The sequence below is a fragment of the Plectropomus leopardus genome, chromosome 12, assembly GCF_026936395.1.
Source record: "Plectropomus leopardus strain MGB_pleo_1.0 chromosome 12, ASM2693639v1, whole genome shotgun sequence".
Lineage (NCBI taxonomy): Eukaryota > Metazoa > Chordata > Actinopteri > Perciformes > Serranidae > Plectropomus > Plectropomus leopardus.
Window position 1 is genome coordinate 12832917 of NC_142187.1, and position 20004 is coordinate 12852920.

Genomic DNA, 20004 nt, shown 5'->3' on the forward strand with positions numbered 1-20004 from the left:
CTGATACCTGTCTGCTGCTTTAGGAGACCCCTGGCCAACCAAGCCTAAATGGCCTCCTTCTTCAGCTGGTGTCCACCAGAGGGTTCTTCGATTGCCGCTGCGACAGGCACTGCTGATGACCTTCTGACCACAGCTTTTAGCAGCCGATCCACAGTAGAGGCCATGTAAATGGACCACTCAGATTCTATGTCCCCAAACCTCCTCCTGATGCACAAAAAGTTCTTCTGGAGGTGTGAGTTGAAGACCTCGCGGACAGGAGCCTCCGCCAGACGTTCCCAGTTCACCCTCACTACAAGTTTGGGTTTACCAGGCCTGTCTGGCAGCCTCTCCCACTACCTGATCCAACTCACCATCAGATGGTGATCCCTCCCAACGTGTCTGAAAAGACAGTCACTAGTGAATTACCCTTTAGTGGATGTGCAGCGAGTTTCTGAACCTGCAGCACAATACCACCTGTTCATTAATTTCTGTCTTTCAGGAGCAAGAGGCTCAGAAAGAGCTGTCGGCCAGCAATGATGACCAATCTGAGAATAATGGCACTAAGGTGAGCAGTAAAATGCAACAGAGGCTTGTAGATAAAATGTGTTTAAAAAAAAGAAAGGTTCACTGACAAGCAAATGTTGTTTCAGGAAAAAAACGTATTTAGCAACATGTTTAAGAAGCCGCAGAAACCAGCAGAGGATGCAGCAGGAGACAAGGTACTGTGATTTGATCTCTCAGGCCAGATGAGACAATTGGTCAGATCCTTCTTTCCAGCACCCTAGAGTAAACTTTCCCAGGGACACTGAGCAGTGTAGTTCCCCGATAATAGGAAAGCACCTTCCAGTCCCCTTTTTTAAAAATGGGAACCACCATCCTAGACTGACCTTCATGCAACACTGAAAAGGCGTGTCAGCTGATATAGCCCAACAATGTCCAGAGCCTTCAGCTTAGCAGGGCAAATTTCATCCACACCTGGAGCCTTGCTGCTGAGGAGCTTTTTCTTCAGCTAGTGTCCACCATTGGGTTCTTAGGTTGCTGCCGCGACAGGCAGGCACTGACCACCATTTTCAGCAGTCGCTTCCACAATGGAGGCTTTGAACATGGACAACTGAGGTTCCATGTCCCAAACCTCCCCCTGGATGCACAAAAACTTCTTCGGAGGTGCTAGTTGAAGTCTTTGCGGACAGGAGCCTCTGCCAGACATTCCCAGTTCAACCTCACTACACGTTAGGGTTTACCAGGCCTGTCTGGCAGCCTACCCTGCTACCTGATCCAACTCACCACCAAATGGTGATCACGCCCAAAGTGTCTTGAAAAATGACGGAGTCACCGGTGAATGACTGTTTCCTGGATGTGCATTGAGTTTCTAAACCTGCAACACAATGTCACTTGTTCATTAATTTTTATTTATTTTTTTTTTTTTTAGGAACGAGAGGCTCAGAAGGAGCTGTCGGCCAGCAATGATGACCTATCTGAGAATAGCGGCACTAAGGTAAGTAGTATAATGCAACAGAAGCTTGCAGGTAAAATGTGTTTGAAAAGAAAGTTCGCCAACAACCAAATTATAATTCAGGAAAAAAACATATTTAGCAACATGTTTAAGAGACACTGAAGTAGACCAGATTAAAAGAAGTTTTAGCTTTTGCTTTTGATTTTTTCTTCTATTTTTGAATGTTTTCATCTGAGAAAAATTCTGTTTTAGGAGAAAAAAGGTGGACTGGCCAGCATTTTTAAAAGATCAGCCAGCATTGACGACCTGTTTGACGAGGTCAGTGTCCGCCCTGTGCAAACACTCACAGCAGCATCTTCCCAAGAGTTTAACAATAATGTCTCCTTAGTGTTGCCTCACACATTAAAACAATGTTCCTTTGATTAAAACAAAAAGTTGCAAAGTCATGAGTTACCCAAAGAACCTACAGCACGTTTACAGCTGTAGTTACTTTTCAGTTCAAGATTTTGGGTGTTAAAGATATGATGTGTTTAGAAAATGTTGTGGATCTGTTATAAATGTAACTACACCAGTATAATAAGGCAGGATGTCTGCAGGTCTTAAAATGTTTTAAATTCAATTTTTATTAATATTAGGCCTTAAACATCATTCAGTAGTCTCACATTTGAATTTATGAGGTCTTTATTGCCTCAAAGATTTGATCCTAACTATTTATCAATTATTTTCTTCTTGTCAAAATTAGTCAAGCTCTTTGGCATGAACATCCACATTTCTGATTTAACAAATGTTTAAACCCACAATGACTCTAATACTGTTTTTTTTTTTTTACTTTATACTTGCAATTACCTTTTGCTAAAATGTAGAACCAAACTCCAAATAATTACCATATTTCAACATAAAACCTACCTCTGCACTTGATTACATATATATTCCTTATCTTTATATTAATCTGCAATGCTTGAATAAGAAAATGATTTGCGCAAAATTAGGCTTAAGTTTGGTCCAAATTTTTAATTGGAAACAGCCACCTGTTTAGCCTTTAGTCTCTCTTCAAGAACCAGTTGAGAGAAGATTGTCAACAAAATGTCCAAAACTGAACTAATCAGTTCAATGGAAACACTTTGCTCTAAAACTTTGCTCTAATTTGCATTTCCCTCATCAGGAAAAAGGGCTGTTCAGTGGACTTCGCAAGAAAACACCCAAAGCGTCTGGAGACGAGGCAGCTTCAGAGGTCAGCGTGTGACTCGTTACACTGCTGGTATCACTGTCTGCGCATCTGTTGTTGTACATACTTATAAAACATCTTTTTCTCTTTTTTTTCAGGACAAGGACTTGCTGTCAACAAGTAATGACAGCCTGTTTGAAAACACAAAGGTAATGTTCAGTTCAGACAACATTATTGGTTTTATCATTATTGGTATTAATTCATTTGCAGCTTTACCGATTCCACACCGTACATAGAACATACAACATTAAAAAACACTCAGGTGAGGCAGTTATATGTCTGAGACACAGGTTCACATGGGCTCCATAGATGGATACCAGGTAACACTGAGCAAAGAAAATAAACAATTCTTATAGTTTATGTAAATAATTAAGTTTAAAAGTCATCAATGTACATCCTTTAAATACAAAAACAATATGTAAGTGGTGACAGCTATTTGTTTTTCTGAGGGGCACATCATAACACTGGCCTGGCAGCTTTACAGCTTTAATTCACTGGACAGAACATGGTCAGAATGGCTGATGATTGGTTTTGAAAAACATGTTTCTTCCAAAGGGAACGCAAGTCTCTTTGCAGGGTTCAAATTATCTTGGAACTTTGTGTAGAGAAATTTTTATTTATTCTTTTTTAGCCAAAAAAAAGGATAATCAACACAAAAAATACTGATAATTGTTTACTTTATTGTATTTAAACATGCAGTTAATCATGTGCATTTAAAAATGAATATTTAAATGTTTTTATCTTAGGTTTGTGATTTTTTTTTTAAATTCAGCCCAAGCTTAAAAAATTTAATTCTTAAACATGCTAGTACTGTTAAATGTTACTCTTAACTACAACACATTAGACATATGCCTGATGTAGTTTCATTGTCACTTACAGTGTTTATGTGTTTGCAGGAGAAAAGTATTTTCAGCGGCATGTTTAAGAAGACTAAACCAGCAGAGGGGACTACAACAGATGAGGTACAGTAATGACCGTTTGGTACAAAGTTTACAGTATATCACACCACTTTACTGAACTTTGTATGAGTATTACTCTTTTTTATGTTTTATGTCTTTTGTGTGCTTTCAGGAACTAAATGAAGATAAACAGTTATCTGGCAGTAGTGAAAATCTGTTAGAAGTAAACTCATCAAAGGTACAAATGTTTGACGGTCGCAATCTCAGCTCGTTTTTCTTTGTTCGATTAATATGATACTAACATGTAAATGTTTCGTATGTTTAAGGAGAAGACTGGAGGGCTGGCAGGGATCTTCAAAAAGTCTCCCAAACCAGCTCCACGCTCGATCGCGACTCAGGTGACCAAATGAACTCATTTTGTTTTTTTAAGATACTCATATTGTGGATAATGCTTCTTCCACAAGTAAAAACAAACCCAATTATCCACAAAATATTGAAATTCCTTTTTGTTTTCCAGGATCCTCTCAGTGGGATGAAGGAGCTGTCTGCCAGCTGTGACAGCCTCACAGAAGCTGATGAGGTGAGAGCCACTCCCAGTCAGTGGATATCAGTCTTATTTATTTAGCACAGTATTGCAAATCACAAATTTGTCTCAATTGGCTATATGATTTGTGAAGCATATGACACCCTCTGTATTTGGACCCTTGCTTCGTATAAGAGAAAGTGTACGCTAATGACATTTGAGTGTTTACGAGGCGTTGACCACACTCACAACACAATGCTTAGGTTTAAAGCCAAAAACATCAAATAAAAGAAATGAAGTCTCTGCACAATGACTTGCGAAATTTTAAAATATTTAAGCCAACCTTTATTATTTTTTTATTAATTCTCTCCCACTAAACATCTGACATAGATCTTCAATCCCATAATTTTTACTCATGATTTTACTTTTGTTTGTTGTGTCATTTTTAAGGGTGATCTTTCAGCACCTCGTGAATTGTCGACCAGTAACGATAATCTTTCTGAAGCTACAAGCGACCAAAAAGTGCGTCTTGGTGTAGAGTGTATTATTCTTTTTGACTGTATCTTGACTTTTTTGAGTTGAATGAATGCTTCATGTTATTTTAACAGGAGAAAAAAGGAGGATTTGCTGGAATATTCAGGAGGACGCCCAAAACAATTGAAAAGCAGGTATGAATATCATCGGCACTGAGAGGCGTAAGATATGTTTATCAAGACTTGTATAATTTGTTCAATCAGTAGTAGTTATAACTTCAGACAATCTTCGATGGGATCTCTTCAGTTGCATACATAAATGTGAAACTGAAAATGAATGTGGACCAGGGGCTTAAAGTTGGGGGTCAAAGGCCCCTTCCCTACATCCTGTTTTTTGGCATTGTATATGTTGAGACCACACTTGGTCTACTTGGTTTAATAATTTGAACTTTAGTGTGCCTAGGTTTTATATTTGCTAAATACTTTATTTTACATTTGGAATATATTTGCATTTTTTTGTTATTTTATCCATTGTAAATTGCACTTTTTGCATCTGCACTCCTCCAACTTTGCATTGCAGCTGTGGCAGTTATTTGCCTCAGGATGAATTAAGTTCTGTTTCATCTTATCTTATTTTAACTTGTTTTCTTTATACCCCTACTTCCAGCCCTCTTCTTCAGGTCATACCCATCTTTAAACTAGCCCTTCATTTTGATCTTAACTACACACCTGTAAAGTGTAATGAAAGTAAAGTTATAGTCGGGCTATTCAGAATTGGGGTGTTTGATGTATCAATCTTTTTATTTGAGATAAAGCAACTGAAGATGAATTAAATAGATAGAGAACATATTTAGTGATTTGATTTGCATATTATGAACAACAACAAAAAAACCCAATGTGAATAATATGTGTGTGTGTGTATATATATATATATATATATATATATACAGAAGCACCAAAGCAAGTTAGATGACCCCTATGAATTTCCTGATTTTGTGTCATGTGTCAGTCATCTCTGTCTTAAATTCCAGGAAAGTGAGGACACGGTGGAACAAGGCGGAGGTGGTCTGAGACGCAGGAGAACTATCAAGAAAAAAAGACGAGTGAGTTGTTGAGAAAGCAGCTGGAGCAAGAACAAAAGTGTATCAAATGATATATGGCAGTAATTTTTTAACACCTTCATGGCAACAGTAGCCAGACTTTTGTGGATTATTTTGCTCTTTTAAGTTTTTGTTTCTCATTGAAAATGTTTTGTTTTCTGTGTTTTGTTTTGTTTCTCAGGTTGTGTCATTCCGAGTCAAGAAAACTCTTCCCGAAATACCTAAGCTTAATCTAACCTCAAAGGTATGTGTTGATCCCCGGGTTGTGCTGTTTTAACCCTGAGCCTGTTCTTTAATTACTTTGTACATTACCACAAAGGGATCTGAATAATTGCACAGTTGTGTTTTGTTAATATGTGTTAATGCTTATCACTAAGTTAATGACATTAATCTTTCTCTTTCTCCTCCACAGAGTTCAGAGAAGATGCCTCTGATTGAGGAGACTGTTGAGCTGCAGGAGCTGAACCCAGCACAGGTTTGCATGACAATATTATAAAGTAGATATTCTGAAAGAAAAGGAGAAGAAAAAAACATTTTACTGGGGTTCACAAGTATCCAATCCACAACACAAAAACCAAGTTTTTATCCAGATCTTCATGCAGCTGTTAATTGAAAAGTTAAAGTCAGTCTTTGGTTTACAAACATCTGCTGCAATGAATAATTAAATGAACCCCAAATAAAACTGTAACAAGATAGTCTGAAGATTCAGGAACACGCTTGTAACCCCTCCCCGCCCCCCAAAAAAACAAAGAAAAGTTCTAGTTCATGAAAATGGAAGTAAAATGATGCAGTTCCGCATTTTTAAGTATAGCCGACACAATAAAAATGTTACAAGTAGTGTATAGTTATTTTAAACTTGACAGAGTTTATAACATCGTGTCAAAATAATGATGTAATGAGACGCTTGACTACTGAGAAAATGCAAATTGAAACAGTAATGGAAACTTAAGTGCTTCTTATAAAAGTTTCAGACTGTGTAAAACAGTATGATTATTACAGTATATCTTTGTAGTACTATGCATATTTGTAATAATATTTTTGTTCGTGTGATACCATTACAGTTTCATTTGATTGTGTATTTTGTTTGTGAAGCACAGCCTCACTGGTACCACTGCAGCAAGCAATAAGTAGTAGGACAAACTGCTGTTCATCACCATAAAGGCATGTTAGTTTGTGATGTTAATTACAGGGGAAATTAACCTTTTGCTGTATGTCAACTTTACAAAACTGCACAGACCAGTGAGTATCAGTGTCCTCATGATGCTGACCGGCACACAGAAAAACGGTAGTGACAGTTGTTAACACTTTAAACTGAGTGTCTCAAAGTTGTGTTATTGTGTGTGTTTTCCAGGAGAGCATAGTGGAGGTCCAGCCTGTGGAGATGGCAGCTTATCCTACTGAAAACAACCCTCTCGAAGCTCAGGAGGTCTGTTTTAGGGTGCATGCGTAGATTCATGCACATAGCTAGAAGTATGCAAATGCATCCTTTTCATCAGATTTATAAAGCCGTCCTTACCCGTTATTCAGCTTTGCAAATCTTGGCCACTATGGCTACAGTCGGGTGTATGAAGCTGTTTCCATGGTTACCAAAGTATTTAAGTAAAAAATTATATGTAAATTTATAATTAAATCATTTAAATACTTTTTCATTGACAAAGGTCTCTGTTTTCAGGAAACTGATGAATTGATGGAGTGGTGGAACACAGTCAAAGGTCAGTATGAGTGTCCATACACACACACACACACACACACACACACACACACACAAAGAAAGTTTCTTTAAATGTAAATATTATATTTAAAATCACCAACAAAAAACAGTTTTATGTATTTGCTTCATGGACTAATTGTATCGGGGCTGGTTTCCAGGTTGGGCAGAGTGGAACGAAACATCAAATACCCAAGAGGTTGATGAGGAAACGTAAGCATAGTCTCTCTCCTTTTGATAGCTTTTCATTTTAATTATCCAGAAAATAATATTTTGGCATTCTGCGGACATTTCTGGGGCATCATTAAATTATAGTTTGAATTCTATTTCCTTATCCAGGGAATCTATCAGATCTGAAGCAAGCACTCACACTATTACTAGCTACAGTAGCTACAGTGTTCATTGTCTCATGATTTCCAAGTGTTTTTTTTTAGCAAAAACTGTAATTAACTAGAATGAGCTTGCATTAATTGATGCTTTTTTATGGGTTAATCCATCGATCAGATTTCTGCTGCTAATAGTGTTGTGTATATTATTAAAAAGTTTTTAACTTTGTGGAACTTGCAGAAACCCTATGGTCCAGTGTTTATTATGTTTGTGGTTCAAATGAGGAATTATATATATGTGTGTGTGTGTGTGTGTATATATTTATATATTGTGTCTCTTTAGGGCGATGGAGCAGGCAGCTGACCGTGTCTACATGGCTGCCCGTCTGTTTGTGCGTCTTTTCAACCAACGGGGTGCATCCTTACAGCATCGCATCCTGGAGCTTTTGGCTCTGGCCGATGCTGCGGATGAATTCCACAAAAAAACTACAACAGCCGCTGTGGGTGGAGGGGTGGCCAGTGTCGCAGGCAGTGTGGCAACAATCACAGGGCTCATTTTGGCTCCTTTCACTTTTGGTGCCTCTATTATTGTCACAGCGGTGGGGATCAGCGTGGCGACCGCAGGTAGCATCACCTCAGCGACGGCCAATATCACAGATACAGTTCACTCCAACATGGATCGTAAGAAGCTGGAGAAGATGATCCAGGGCTACCAGGAGGAGATTAAAGACATCAGGGAGTGCTTGGAGTTTGTGCAGGTGAGGACATTTTTGAGTTTGTGCTTTAGAACTTTTGCTTAATCTCACACAGACTTTGCAGATGTGTCACAAATCTCTCAGCAGTTACTGCTGAAGACACTCAGCAGGTCTAGTGGAGACACGGTGATGCAAAAATACTTAAACTAGATCAGAACTAGGTTCCTGAAAACATGTTTTTGCTTTGTAGATAAATCTACCAATGACTTTTAATTAGTGAGATTAAATGGCCATATCATGTCTTCAAATTTTTTAGATTTAGATAGCAGCCAGCTCAGAAATATTACAGTTGAAAGTGATTATAATTTTTTTTAAAAAATGTCAATGTGTATCCACATTCAGATGTAGTTTTGATAACAAGAACATGACCATTTAATTGACTAGACCAATACTATATTTGTGAATTAGTTGGCCAGTATCTCAACATAGAATATCAGTATGTTCGAGGTAACTGGTTGCATTGTTACAGTTAGGGATGCACTGATTTAACGTTGTTACCCGCCAATATTCACTTTGTTGACTGCCATTGGCCGATCGGCAAATAAGCTGGCATTCACTGATTGCAGTGACCCATGTTTTTCTGTTGTGTCACATCAGTTGCAGTAAAAAAGGATTGCTTGACACTAGCGGCGTCCTGTCATCCCAGAGACAATACAAAATGTGTTTGAGATCAACAGAGATTTTCCTCGAGATGCTGTCAGCACAAAAGAATGCAGTAAACTCACTATTAACGTGTCAGAGGTCGCACCCCATTGTTTCCCTGATAATGCTTCATTGTGAACAACAAATCTGTGTTGAAATTAGCTGGAGGAGAGCTAAGTATTGGCTCTCCTTTATGAGACAATTCTTACTCTCCTTTTTTGTCTCTGTGTCTCTTTTAGGCCGGTATGGACACCCTTGAGGACTGGGACTTTGAGAAATACTCAGAGAGCGCTGCAAAAAAGGCTCTGAACCACAATCTCAAGCATGTGATGAAAGAGGGCGGCCGTGCTGGAAAAGCCCTGATGATCAACACCGATAAGCTCATCAGCATTGCGCAGATTTTAGGCGCTGCCGGTGGCGTCGCCAAAGCTGCCAAGGCTATCAGCGTCACCACAGGCGTTATGTCGGCCCTCTTCCTCGCTCTGGATATTTTCTTTCTTGCCAAAGACTCCCACAAACTCCGCAAGGGCGCCAAAACTAAGTTCGCCACTAAGATCAGGGACGTATGTAAAGAACTTCAAGACGGCTTGCTGGAGCTGAACAAGGTGAAGACGCAGCTGCAGAAAACCATGGACGGCATCGAGGTGGAGGAGTACGAGGAGATCCAGGAGGTGGAGGAGGAAGTTGAGGACGATTTTGAGTCTGATCCAACGAAGCTGGCTGAGCTGGAGCAGGAGCTGGACCTCATGGAGGAGAAACTGGACAAGAAGGTCGAGGAAGAGAATAAACGGATTAAAGAGATGGAGAAGGAAAATATGAAAAGTAAGGAGAAAAAGGAAGAGAAAATGAAGGAAAAAGGAGAGCCAGAGGAAAAGAATGGCAAGAAGGTAACGGTCACAGAGGATGCAGAAGCAGAGGGAAAGAAAGAAAATAAGCAGGTAGAGGGTGAAGGAGAGAACAAGTTCCCTGATGAGGAAAAAGAGAAGAAAAATGAGAATTTCAAAGAGGTAAAAGAGGAAGTTTTAAAAGAACAATCTCAGAAAGGAAAAAAGCAGAACAAAGAAACTGAGAACCGCATTACTGCTGAGAAAGAAAAATGTGAGAGCAAGAGAGACCAGTCAAAAGAAGACAATGGTGCACATAAGACAGAGGAGAAGGAGAAAGAGAGCAAAACTGACAAAATGGAAATTAAGAGCAGATCAGGCGATTTCAAACAAGAAGATTGGAGTGGGAAAGCGTATTCTGAATGGGTCAAGACAGAAAGTGAAAGAATTAAGAGCAGCAGAGAAGATGAAAGAGAGATGAAGACTGAATGGAGATCAATGAATAAAGAAAGAGAGGCAGAAAGCAGGAATACGAGGAGGCACAGCAGCAGGAGCGACAAAGATAGGCCTCACGAGAGTGAAAGAGGCAGCAAACACGAAATAATAGAAACCGACAAGGAGAGAGGCAGCAGCAGGGATGGAAAACAAAGTGAGCGGAGGGAGAGCTGGAGGAGGACAGAGGAGGAGAGAGGAGTGAGGGACTGGAGAATTGAGATAGCAAAAGGTAGAGAAGAAAGGAGAGAAGGAAAGGAGTCAGAGAGAGGGACCAAAAGGGAAGATCATGGAAAAAGCGATGCGAGGAAGGAGTCGCATCGAAGTCACGAAGGGGTGACAAGAAGGGAACATTTGGAAAGAGAGTGGGAGCGCAGGTGGGAGGAGTCTGACTCAAAGAGGAGTCACCACAGGAGAGCTCCACATGATGACCACAGGGAGGGGGGAGATGAGAAACGAGGGAGCAGGATCGAGAGCGCACGGAGAAAGTTTGAGAGAGCAGGGGGTGAGGAGGAGGAGGAGAGGGGGAAGAGGAAAGAGGACCGTGAGAGGAGAGGGAGTGACAGAGAGAGGAGAGGGAGTGACAGAGACCGAAGGCATGAACACAGCCACCGAGGATCTCGACCTCGCTCCAAGGCCATACTGGAAGACGGTTTGAATATTTAGTTTTAAAGAAGTTGTTCATGGCATTTTTAAACCTTTAACGCGTCATTGACGCGTTAAAGGTTAGATTTTCCTTGATTTTAACTGAAATTATGTTGCCAAGTCAAAGTGTCTACTGGGTGAAAGGTCAGTCAATCTGATTATTGATTAATTCAGGACAGGAGAGAACGAGGAAAACTGGTGATGCTCGTCAAGCCAAATCTGATATGAGGAAGTCTGTCTTCATACTCACTCTTTACAGAGCGTTGTATTCAATTCCAATTTCCCAGATCCAGTCTTTCTGCTTTGACTGTTCTCATTCACTGAAACAAACACCACGTCCTGCTTTGATGACATAGTCCATGTCGGGGACACATCAGGACGCTGTAGCATATACATTACCAAAGACGTGGTCAAATGCCCCCCTGGCCACCTCGGGAAGTGGTTTGACTGATCAGATCAGATCAGATCAGAAAAAAGCTGGCGGCTGCTTGGCCGATGAACTTGCAACAACAATAACTCTGAGCGTACACACGGGCATGTCAGTGTGCATGCACGTCAGCGGCTGCCAGGAGGAGTAAAATCTGAACCCCTACCTTGTGAGTGATCTTTGGTAATGGTGCTAACTGTTCCAGGTTCACTGCTCCTTGCTAAAAAGAAATGTTACTTGATTATGACCTCTTTCTTATTATTTTTCTGACATTGTACTGAAACAAAATTTCTGGAGGGCAATAAGCTGCATTATCCATTTCTGTCTTTTTGGATATTACCACTAGGAGTTGCCAAAGTCAGTCATTTTACACTCTACATCTGCCTTTTCTCTTTTTTACAACTAAAATTAACATGTAAAGCAAATTTCCTGCAAAATCAGCTGCTAGTAGTTTGTTAATGACTCATCTATTCATGTAGTGATAAACTTAGCACATTTAAAAATACATTTAAAACCTTACCGTGTTTCTGAAACACGGTGGTGTCTGTTACTTTTTATAGTTGTGGTGTTTCAGGGTAAAAAGACATTTTTTATCTATATTGTGCTTTGTTATATGTGTATTTTATTTTCTGGTGGACCTGTGATTTTATTTCACTAAAAAGCCCAATATGACAGGAGAAAATTTCAGATAGTACAAAAACTTGTTTTTTTAACTCACCTGTAAGAATTCTCGCTCAGTGCACTTTAACCAGGCTTTGCCTTCTTCAGGTCAAGTTTAATGTCACTTAATGTTTCTGAAATATTGTGCAATGGTTCACTTTTCTGTTTTCATTACTGGTGTCTTCTTTTGTCTGAGATTTTATATGTTCACTCAATGTATTTTTATATGGGTAAATATTATTTTATATGGTGCTGGTTTCTTATTGAACAAATAAATTATTAGTTATTTGAATATGTTGCTGTTTTAGCTTTTTAATTTAGAGTGACACTCTATTTTGTTCTGCTCCTCACTCGATCGCACAAGGATGTTTTTTGCCTCTGAACTTTAAACCCAACCGTTTGATGAAATCAGTCAACATTTGTCTGTGGTGCTTTGGGCTATGATAGCTGATCACCACTGGGGTGTGACAGAGAACGTAACCAGGAGTTGATAGAAAGTCTGCAATCTTGCAGCATCATCTGGTACAGAGACTCCCAACCACAAATCCTCACAGGTTTATTGTTGCCTTATATCCACAAATGTGAAAGATTTCAAGGAGACTGGAGAATATGCGAGTAATGTGCATAAGAAACTACTGACAGCCATTCTAAAGAAATTGTTCCAAAGAAATTCTCGATCTTTGATCATTACTTATGCTGTGTGTAAAACATTTATTAGACATAACATATCTACATATCTTCTAAAAGAGCTTTTTCATATTTACATTTAAAGTTTGGGTTTTTTTGTCTTTTTTGGAATGCCTAAAATGCACAGATCAAGCTGCATACATCCTGATCAAAAGCAAGAGTAGTGACGAAGAGACAGTGATGGATTCTTCTTTTAGGCTACATTCCTCATTCATTCATCCGTCCGAGTCAAAGTGCATTTTGAATCCCACTGCATTACTGGCAGTTAACTGGCGAAGAGAATAGCTTCAGATCAAAGATCTCGCCTTTAAATTGAGCTTATTGAAGATCATAAAAATGTCACATCGTCCTGTGACTCCACCCAGCACCACTGAGCATCGTAGCCCAGCAAAGATGTCTCTCTGGTAGGTGCACTCTCTTCCTCTTCCATTGTATTGTTCTGAGAGGCTCTGATACTCTCCTGAGTTTGGCGCTCTGTCTGTGTCTCCCCTGACTCTGTAGAGAGAGACAAACTACCGTGATCTGCTTTCACTTCTCTTCTTGCCCTGTTAGATCTGAGGAGAGCTCTTCTGATGGCGTCTGCACCGGCTTTGATGTCTTGCAATGGAGCTGCATCCGAGTCCTGTGGATGTGACTTTTGTAATTTGGCACTAGCCAAACCGTCGTCAGGACGAGATGATGCCTGACCATGCCTGAAAGGACTGGGAGGTCTTTCTTCAGGACGCTCGGCGATCAGCATGTCAAGGTAACTCTTATGCTTTGAATTACCATCATCAGTGTGTGGTGGGTGATCGGCTGATCCATCAGCAAAGGTTTCAGTCAGATCCTCAGTTGGACTCTGGCTTTCTCTGTGGGAACAACAAGAGAAATACTTAGCCACATTTGTACCTGAGCCCTAAAAATGACTGCCCTAAATCTACATTCAGCTTGATCCAGCTATTAATAGAGCCCTCGTCCAGTCCAATGGAGATAACTTTTCTAGGATGTCTTGATCAATGATCACTGTCAACTGACTCTAACCTAATGCACAGATTTGTTTGATGGGGTGTCTGTGAGCCAGTCACAATGTTCCACATCATCTAAAGTGGACGGCAGTAGACAGAGGCCCCCCCCCTTTTTTTAACAAGCATAGCTTACCATGAGCCCAGGAGAAAGCACAAGGCACATTTCAGTCTAAAAATCATACAGGTAAAGGTCATAATTTGTTATTAAAGAGATTTAAAGTAAACATGAGATGTTATCTAACTTTTTATGGTCAAAAAAATCATTAAAGAAAATTTAAATATATTTAACTCAGGATTTTTTCAAAAATATATCTTGATTGGAGTGGAAATGATTTGGGGAAATACTGTTTAAATAGGGAAATACTACGATACAATCATCTTATATTTGCCCGATATCAGTCAGAATTGTCAGCTTCTTACACTCTGTTTACATATTCAGAGTCAGTCAACGCGAACAAAGTTGACTGGGTTGATTCGAAGGTCCAGACTCAGGCAAATCTTATAATGCATCCTATGGATTATGTTCACTGGATATAAAGAATTACTTGAGTCACTAATATGCATGTGCACCCAAGATTAGTGTCACCAATTCATTATCTGACCAACCGTCTCCCGTTGTGTTCCTGAGATATGATGCTGTGTAATGGACTGAAAAGTGTTTTGTTGAATGTTATGATGTCACTGTGAATTTAGCCTTTGACCTTTTGGATATAAAATGTCATCACCTTATCATTAGACATTTGTGTGAAAGTTTGTCATAGTTATCGTATGAGTTACAGCCAAAAACATGATTTGTCACCGTGACCTTGAACTTCTACCTTTGACCACCAAACTCTTATCAGTTCATCCTTGACTCAGGTTTGTGCCAAATTTGAAGTCATTTCCTCAAGTTGTTTTTGAGATATTGTGTTCGCAAGAATGAGATGGATAAAAGGTCACACTGACCTTGACTTTCAACCACTACGTCTAATCAGTTCATTGTTTAGGCCAAGTGGATGCCAAATTTGGAGAAATTCTCTGAGGCAATCTTGAGATATCACATTCTGGAGAACTGGACGAACGGACAAACCAAAAACATACTGCCTCTGGCCCCCGTTATTGGTGGTGAGGAGGCATTAAACTTACTTCGATTGTCATTGCTTCAAAAGTAGTAAGTTACATTGCTTTTTCTTTATTTACTTAGGTATTCAAGTTTTCCACGTTGGAAAATTTGAAATGTAAACTAAACTAAATTAAATCTGATACTGGTGTGTATAAACAATAAGTGCACATTTTCCATTTGAACATGTTCCTCAACCTGCCAAACTAATCACTGACTGTACCTGCAGGGGGACATGGAGGGCCCGTGCTCCTCAGCTGTCACCAGGCTGCTCAGGCTGCCTGTCAAACTGCTGCCATGGCTGGCTAAGGCTCCCCGCTCCTCCATCAGCCAACGCATGGCCTCGATCCCCTCGTGCACGGCCACCAGCTGACGCAGGATCCTCACATCAGCACAACGCAGCCACCTCTGCAAGAACAGTGAGGAGTTAGATGAGTGTGATGTGGAAACTGGTGTGTGTATGTGTGTGTTACAGGGAAAAAAAAACTTCTTTTCAACTTTTAACTTCTTGTAGCATATTTTTAGGCAATTTTCTTGTAACTTTCTTCTAAATTTTAGCTCATTTTTGGGCCATTTCTTGTTAAATTGTTTGTAGGCCTCATTCCATGTTTTTGTAAGAAATCTAGCATATTTGCTCAAGTGTCAAAGGTTAAACCTCTAACAGGGGGCCGCAGATATAAACAAAACGCTTCCCCCACTAGTGAGGCCCCATGCACTCATTTGAGTAACAACAGAAACAAACAGGGGAGAGGCGCAAAATGATGCAGAAGAATGAGGTATGATCAGTGGTGAGGAGCAGAGAATGAGCAGAGGAATCCAGTCAGAATGTGTAAAATGAATGGAGGTGACTGAGAGAGAAGCAGGTGAGGGGTGTGGTGGAGAGACAGGTGACAGTGTCTGTCATGAGGAATAAAAAATGAGCAGGTGAAGTGGCTGAGAAAGGAACTCTGTGGTTTTGACATTTCTGCAGTTGAGAGAAAAGCATGTCATTAAAACAAACACAGCAGCGATTGCTGAAACAAGTTGTGCAAGTTGTGGCAGTGCCATAATACGGAAAGATGCATAGACGTGCAGACTAGCGCGCAAACAGCACAAACTCATGATGCGTCACTGCAAAACAGAACAGTTTGTCCATTTAGAAACATGGATAAACTTACAGTATATATGATATGATACATTTATCGCTAAGAATTTTTTTTTTACCATCTCTTGTTTTAAGTTGCGTATTTTCTCAGAAAAGCTATCGCTGGAGGCGGAGCCACGGTCTCCGCTGTTGACCACATCAGACCTCCAGACGTCCTCGCAGTCCGCAGCATCCCTCATCCATATCAAAAGACTTTCCGGTGTTTTCCTGCCAACCTTGTTTTCCACTTCTTTAAGATCTGGGAAGGAGTCGTTGAGGATTTCCTCTGCCATCCCACCGCGCAATAATTACTCCGAGCTCTTCAATTGGTGGCTAATTTGGATGGAACTTGTGCGTAAAGCCACCTCAATCCACTGACAATTCAGACCCGCCCGCTCCAGAATCACGCAAACATAAATCTCCCACACCTTTCGACAAAAAGTCAAAAACGTTTCATTCCTGAACCGTCCACCATAAACCTCGATCACAAACGACAAAACTGCCACAGAGGCGCGGAATTACCCATGAAAACGCTGGAAGTGTGAACGCGCATATCACCTGCCCCGCTGACTGCTGTCACTATTCACGCCACAGAGGTATTGATGGTATGCGGCCCAGAATGTAATGCTGGAAAGTGGAAATGTTCTTTGTGTAGTCCTCAAACAATGGCAGGAGTGTCATACCGGCTGTCACATGGAGAGGCTTCTGTAACAACTGCGTGCATCAGGCTGTTGGTGATGTAGTAGCAGCAGTGGAAAAAACACTACCAAGAGAAATTGTCAAGAAAAAGTCAAAGTAGGCTATACTATTTCCAAAAAAGGCATAGTATTGTATGTCGAAAAACATCAAAGTAGATCAGCTTCTCTAACAAAAGTCACAGTATAGTCTATCGAAAAAAAGTCATATTATAGTATGAATGAATGAATGAATGAATGAATGAATGAATGAATGAATGAATCTTTATTTCCAACCTGTAAAAACAACACACACAAAAAATGCAAACAAGCCTTACAGCAATGAAAAAAACAAAAAGACACACACAAAAGGAAAAGGCCATTCCAAAACCTATTCATTTATCTCAATAACAAATAAAGCCACTTTGACTTAAATATTGCATGTTCAAAAGGGAGCAGGAAGAAGTACACACATATTTAATTCTACCCCTATATATACATTCACAGTCTACATAAACAACTTATATATACAGTATTAGTGTATAAGTGTTGTATACAACCCATTACAATATAAACAGCTATCCTATTTTTTATGCTCAATGCAATACAATATAAGCAATATAAACACCCATACTAGCAAATAATACCAGCAGCAATAAATGATGGTAAGACCACCGTGTTGGAGTTAGAGTAAAATCACAGTATGCAGAAAAACAAACAAACAAAGTGATAGTATAGTATGTAGGAAATACAAAAAAGAAAAAAAAATATAGTCTAGTGTGCTCCAAAAAGTCACCGTATTCACTATATAACATATCAAAAAAACTTTGAAAAGTTTTTCAAAAGAAAACAAAATGAAGAAGAAGCCAATTCATAGCATCCGTAGAAAAATTCATATCGTAGTATGTCTAACCATAAGTCATAGTTTATTGTGACCAAAGATTTTTAGAGAAAAAATCAGAGCACAGTTCAGTTTAAAGAAAAAAAAAAAAGTCGAAGATGTATTTCGAAAGAGATAGCTTGTACTACATTTTGGTCCAGGTACACTTATCTAAAAAACAAAATGAAAGTCATTGCATAGTGTGTTGGGAAAAAAAAACTACTAAAAAAATACGGTGAAAAGTCATGGTATTGTATATTGTCGAAAACGGCATAAAAAAGTGATACTAATGTATGACCATCCATCCATCTATAGCACCGGATGTTGCAAAAATGGCCCTCAACACCATTAAATAGCACATCTAAAAATTGACCAAAACTGCCATACTAAAGAATGGCCAAAAATATCAAAATATGACATGCTCAAAAAACAGCTAAAAACAGTATTAAACCATGTAAAATAGCATGCCATAACCAGCCTTAGCAGAGGATGTTGCAAAAACACCATAAAATAGCCTATAAAAAAATGACCAAAAAAGCAATGTGAAGGTATGGCAAAAATGTCAAACTATTAAATGACCAAAAACAGCTGAAAACCACATAAAACCACACTGAATACCATGCCGACCCTACCATGGCACAGAAATTTGCAAAAATGGCCAAGACACACCATGAAATAGCATGTTGAAAAAATGACCGAAAAGGCAAGGCTATAGTATGGAAAAAATGTCAAAATATGACATGTCCCAAAAACAGCTGAAAAAACTTCAAAAAGCATTAACTAACATGCTAAGACACGCCATAGCATAGACTGTTGCAAAAATCGCAAAGGACAATATAAAATTTCACGTTGAAAAAATGACCGAAAAGGGCAAGGCTATAGTATGGAATAAACATCAAAATATGACATGTCCTAAAAACAGCTGAAAACACTTCAAAACAGCATAAACTAGCGTGCCAAAACACGCCATAGCATAGGATGTTGCAAAAATGGCCAAAAACACCATGAAATTACACATTGAAAAAGTGACGGAAAAGGCAAGGCTATAGTATGGAAAAAATGTCAAAATATGACATGTCCCAAAAACAGCTGAAAACACTTCAAAACAGCATAAACTAGCGTGCAAAAACACGCCATAGCATACAATGTTTCAAAAATGGCTAAAAACACCAAAAAATCACATATTGAAAAAATGACCGAAAAGGGCAAGGCTATAGTATGGAATAAACATCAAAATATGACATGTCCTAAAAACAGCTGAAAACACTTCAAAACAGCATAAACTAGCGTGCAAAAACACGCCATAGCATAGGATGTTGCAAAAATGGCCAAAAACACCATGAAATTACATGTTGAAAAAATGACGGAAAAGACAAGGCTATAGTATGGAAAAAATGTCAAAATATGACATGTCCCAAAAACAGCTGAAAACACTTCAAAACAGCATAAACTAGCGTGCCAAAACACGCCATAGCATAGAATGTTTTAAAAATGGCCCAAAACACCATAAAATTACATGTTGAAAAAATGACGGAAAAGGCAATGCTATAGTATGGAAATATGTCAAAATATGACATGTCCCAAAAACAGCTGAAAACACATCAAAAAAGCATAAACTAGCGTGCAAAAACAAGCCATAGCATAGAATGTTGCAAAAATGGCTAAAAACACCATGAAATTACACGTTGAAAAAATGACGGAAAAGGCAAGGCTATAGTATGGAAAACATGTCAAAATATGACATGTCCCAAAAACAGTTGAAATCACTTCAAAATAGCTTGTACTAGCGCCCAAAAACACGCCATAGCATAGAATCTTGCAAAAATGGCCAAAAACACCATGAAATTACATGTTGAAAAAATGACGGAAAAGACAAGGCTATAGTATGGAAAAAATGTCAAAATATGACATGTCCCAAAAACAGCTGAAAACACTTCAAAACAGCATAAGCTAGCGTACCAAAACAAGCCATAGCATAGAATTTTTTTAAAAATGGCCAAAAACACCATAAAATGACATGTTGAAAAAATGATGGAAAAGGCAATGCTATAGTATGGAAAAAATGTCAAAATATGACATGTCCCAAAAACCGCCTAAAACACTTCAAAACAGCATAAACTAGCGTGCAAAAACAAGCCATAGCATAGAATGTTGCAAAAATGGCTAAAAACACCATGAAATTACACGTTGAAAAAATGACGGAAAAGGCAAGGCTATAGTATGGAAAAATGTCAAAATATGACATGCCCCAAACACAGCTGAAAACACTTCAAAACAGCATAAACTAGCGTGCCAAAACACGCCATAGCATACAATGTTTCAAAAATGGCCAAAAACACCATAAAATTACATGTTGAAAAAATGTCCGAAAAGGCAAGGCTATAGTATGGAAAAAACGTCAAAATA

General features: G+C 39.1%; 2 protein-coding genes across 10 annotated transcripts in view; one reads left to right on the plus strand and one right to left on the minus strand.

Moving 5' to 3' along the window:
• Positions 1-12423, plus strand: part of LOC121951372 (uncharacterized) — a 29731-nt gene extending 17308 nt beyond the window's left edge. For 7 of the 9 annotated variants that reach the window (XM_042497665.2, XM_088085136.1, XM_088085135.1 and 4 more), the window contains 20 exons: positions 479-544; positions 630-698; positions 1409-1474; positions 1685-1750; positions 2595-2663; positions 2756-2806; positions 3554-3619; positions 3729-3794; positions 3883-3954; positions 4074-4136; positions 4530-4601; positions 4688-4747; positions 5584-5655; positions 5834-5896; positions 6065-6127; positions 7004-7078; positions 7325-7364; positions 7522-7573; positions 8030-8444; positions 9323-12423. In XM_042497665.2, coding sequence (XP_042353599.2) covers positions 479-544; positions 630-698; positions 1409-1474; positions 1685-1750; positions 2595-2663; positions 2756-2806; positions 3554-3619; positions 3729-3794; positions 3883-3954; positions 4074-4136; positions 4530-4601; positions 4688-4747; positions 5584-5655; positions 5834-5896; positions 6065-6127; positions 7004-7078; positions 7325-7364; positions 7522-7573; positions 8030-8444; positions 9323-11065 — 3309 coding nt within the window. In that variant the 3' untranslated portion in view covers positions 11066-12423. The remainder of the gene's footprint in view (positions 1-478; positions 545-629; positions 699-1408; positions 1475-1684; positions 1751-2594; positions 2664-2755; positions 2807-3553; positions 3620-3728; positions 3795-3882; positions 3955-4073; positions 4137-4529; positions 4602-4687; positions 4748-5583; positions 5656-5833; positions 5897-6064; positions 6128-7003; positions 7079-7324; positions 7365-7521; positions 7574-8029; positions 8445-9322) is intronic. The other 2 variants (XM_042497667.2, XM_042497669.2) reach the window with 2 other exon arrangements.
• Positions 12424-12536: 113 nt separating this feature from the next.
• On the minus strand, positions 12537-18521 carry LOC121950952 (uncharacterized). The gene is made up of 3 exons (XM_042497093.2): positions 16125-18521; positions 15145-15329; positions 12537-13666 (listed from the first exon to the last, which is right to left on the minus strand). Exons 1-3 carry the CDS (start codon positions 16335-16337, stop codon positions 13147-13149), a joined length of 918 nt encoding a protein of 305 aa, XP_042353027.2. The 5' UTR covers positions 16338-18521; the 3' UTR covers positions 12537-13146.
• Between the last annotated feature and the right edge of the window lie 1483 nt (positions 18522-20004).

What these genes read in the sequence shown, in the direction of transcription:
- LOC121950952 (XM_042497093.2), bottom strand. Translation starts at nt 16,337, where the DNA reads ATGGCAGAGGAAATCCTCAACGACTCCTTCCCAGATCTTAAAGAAGTG. An exon ending in GCAACTTAAAACAAGAGATG is followed by an intron (nt 15,330 to 16,124) that starts GTAAAAAAAAAA and finishes CTGTTCTTGCAG; the next exon opens with AGGTGGCTGCGTTGTGCTGA. An exon ending in CCCTCCATGTCCCCCTGCAG is followed by an intron (nt 13,667 to 15,144) that starts GTACAGTCAGTG and finishes TTGTTCCCACAG; the next exon opens with AGAAAGCCAGAGTCCAACTG.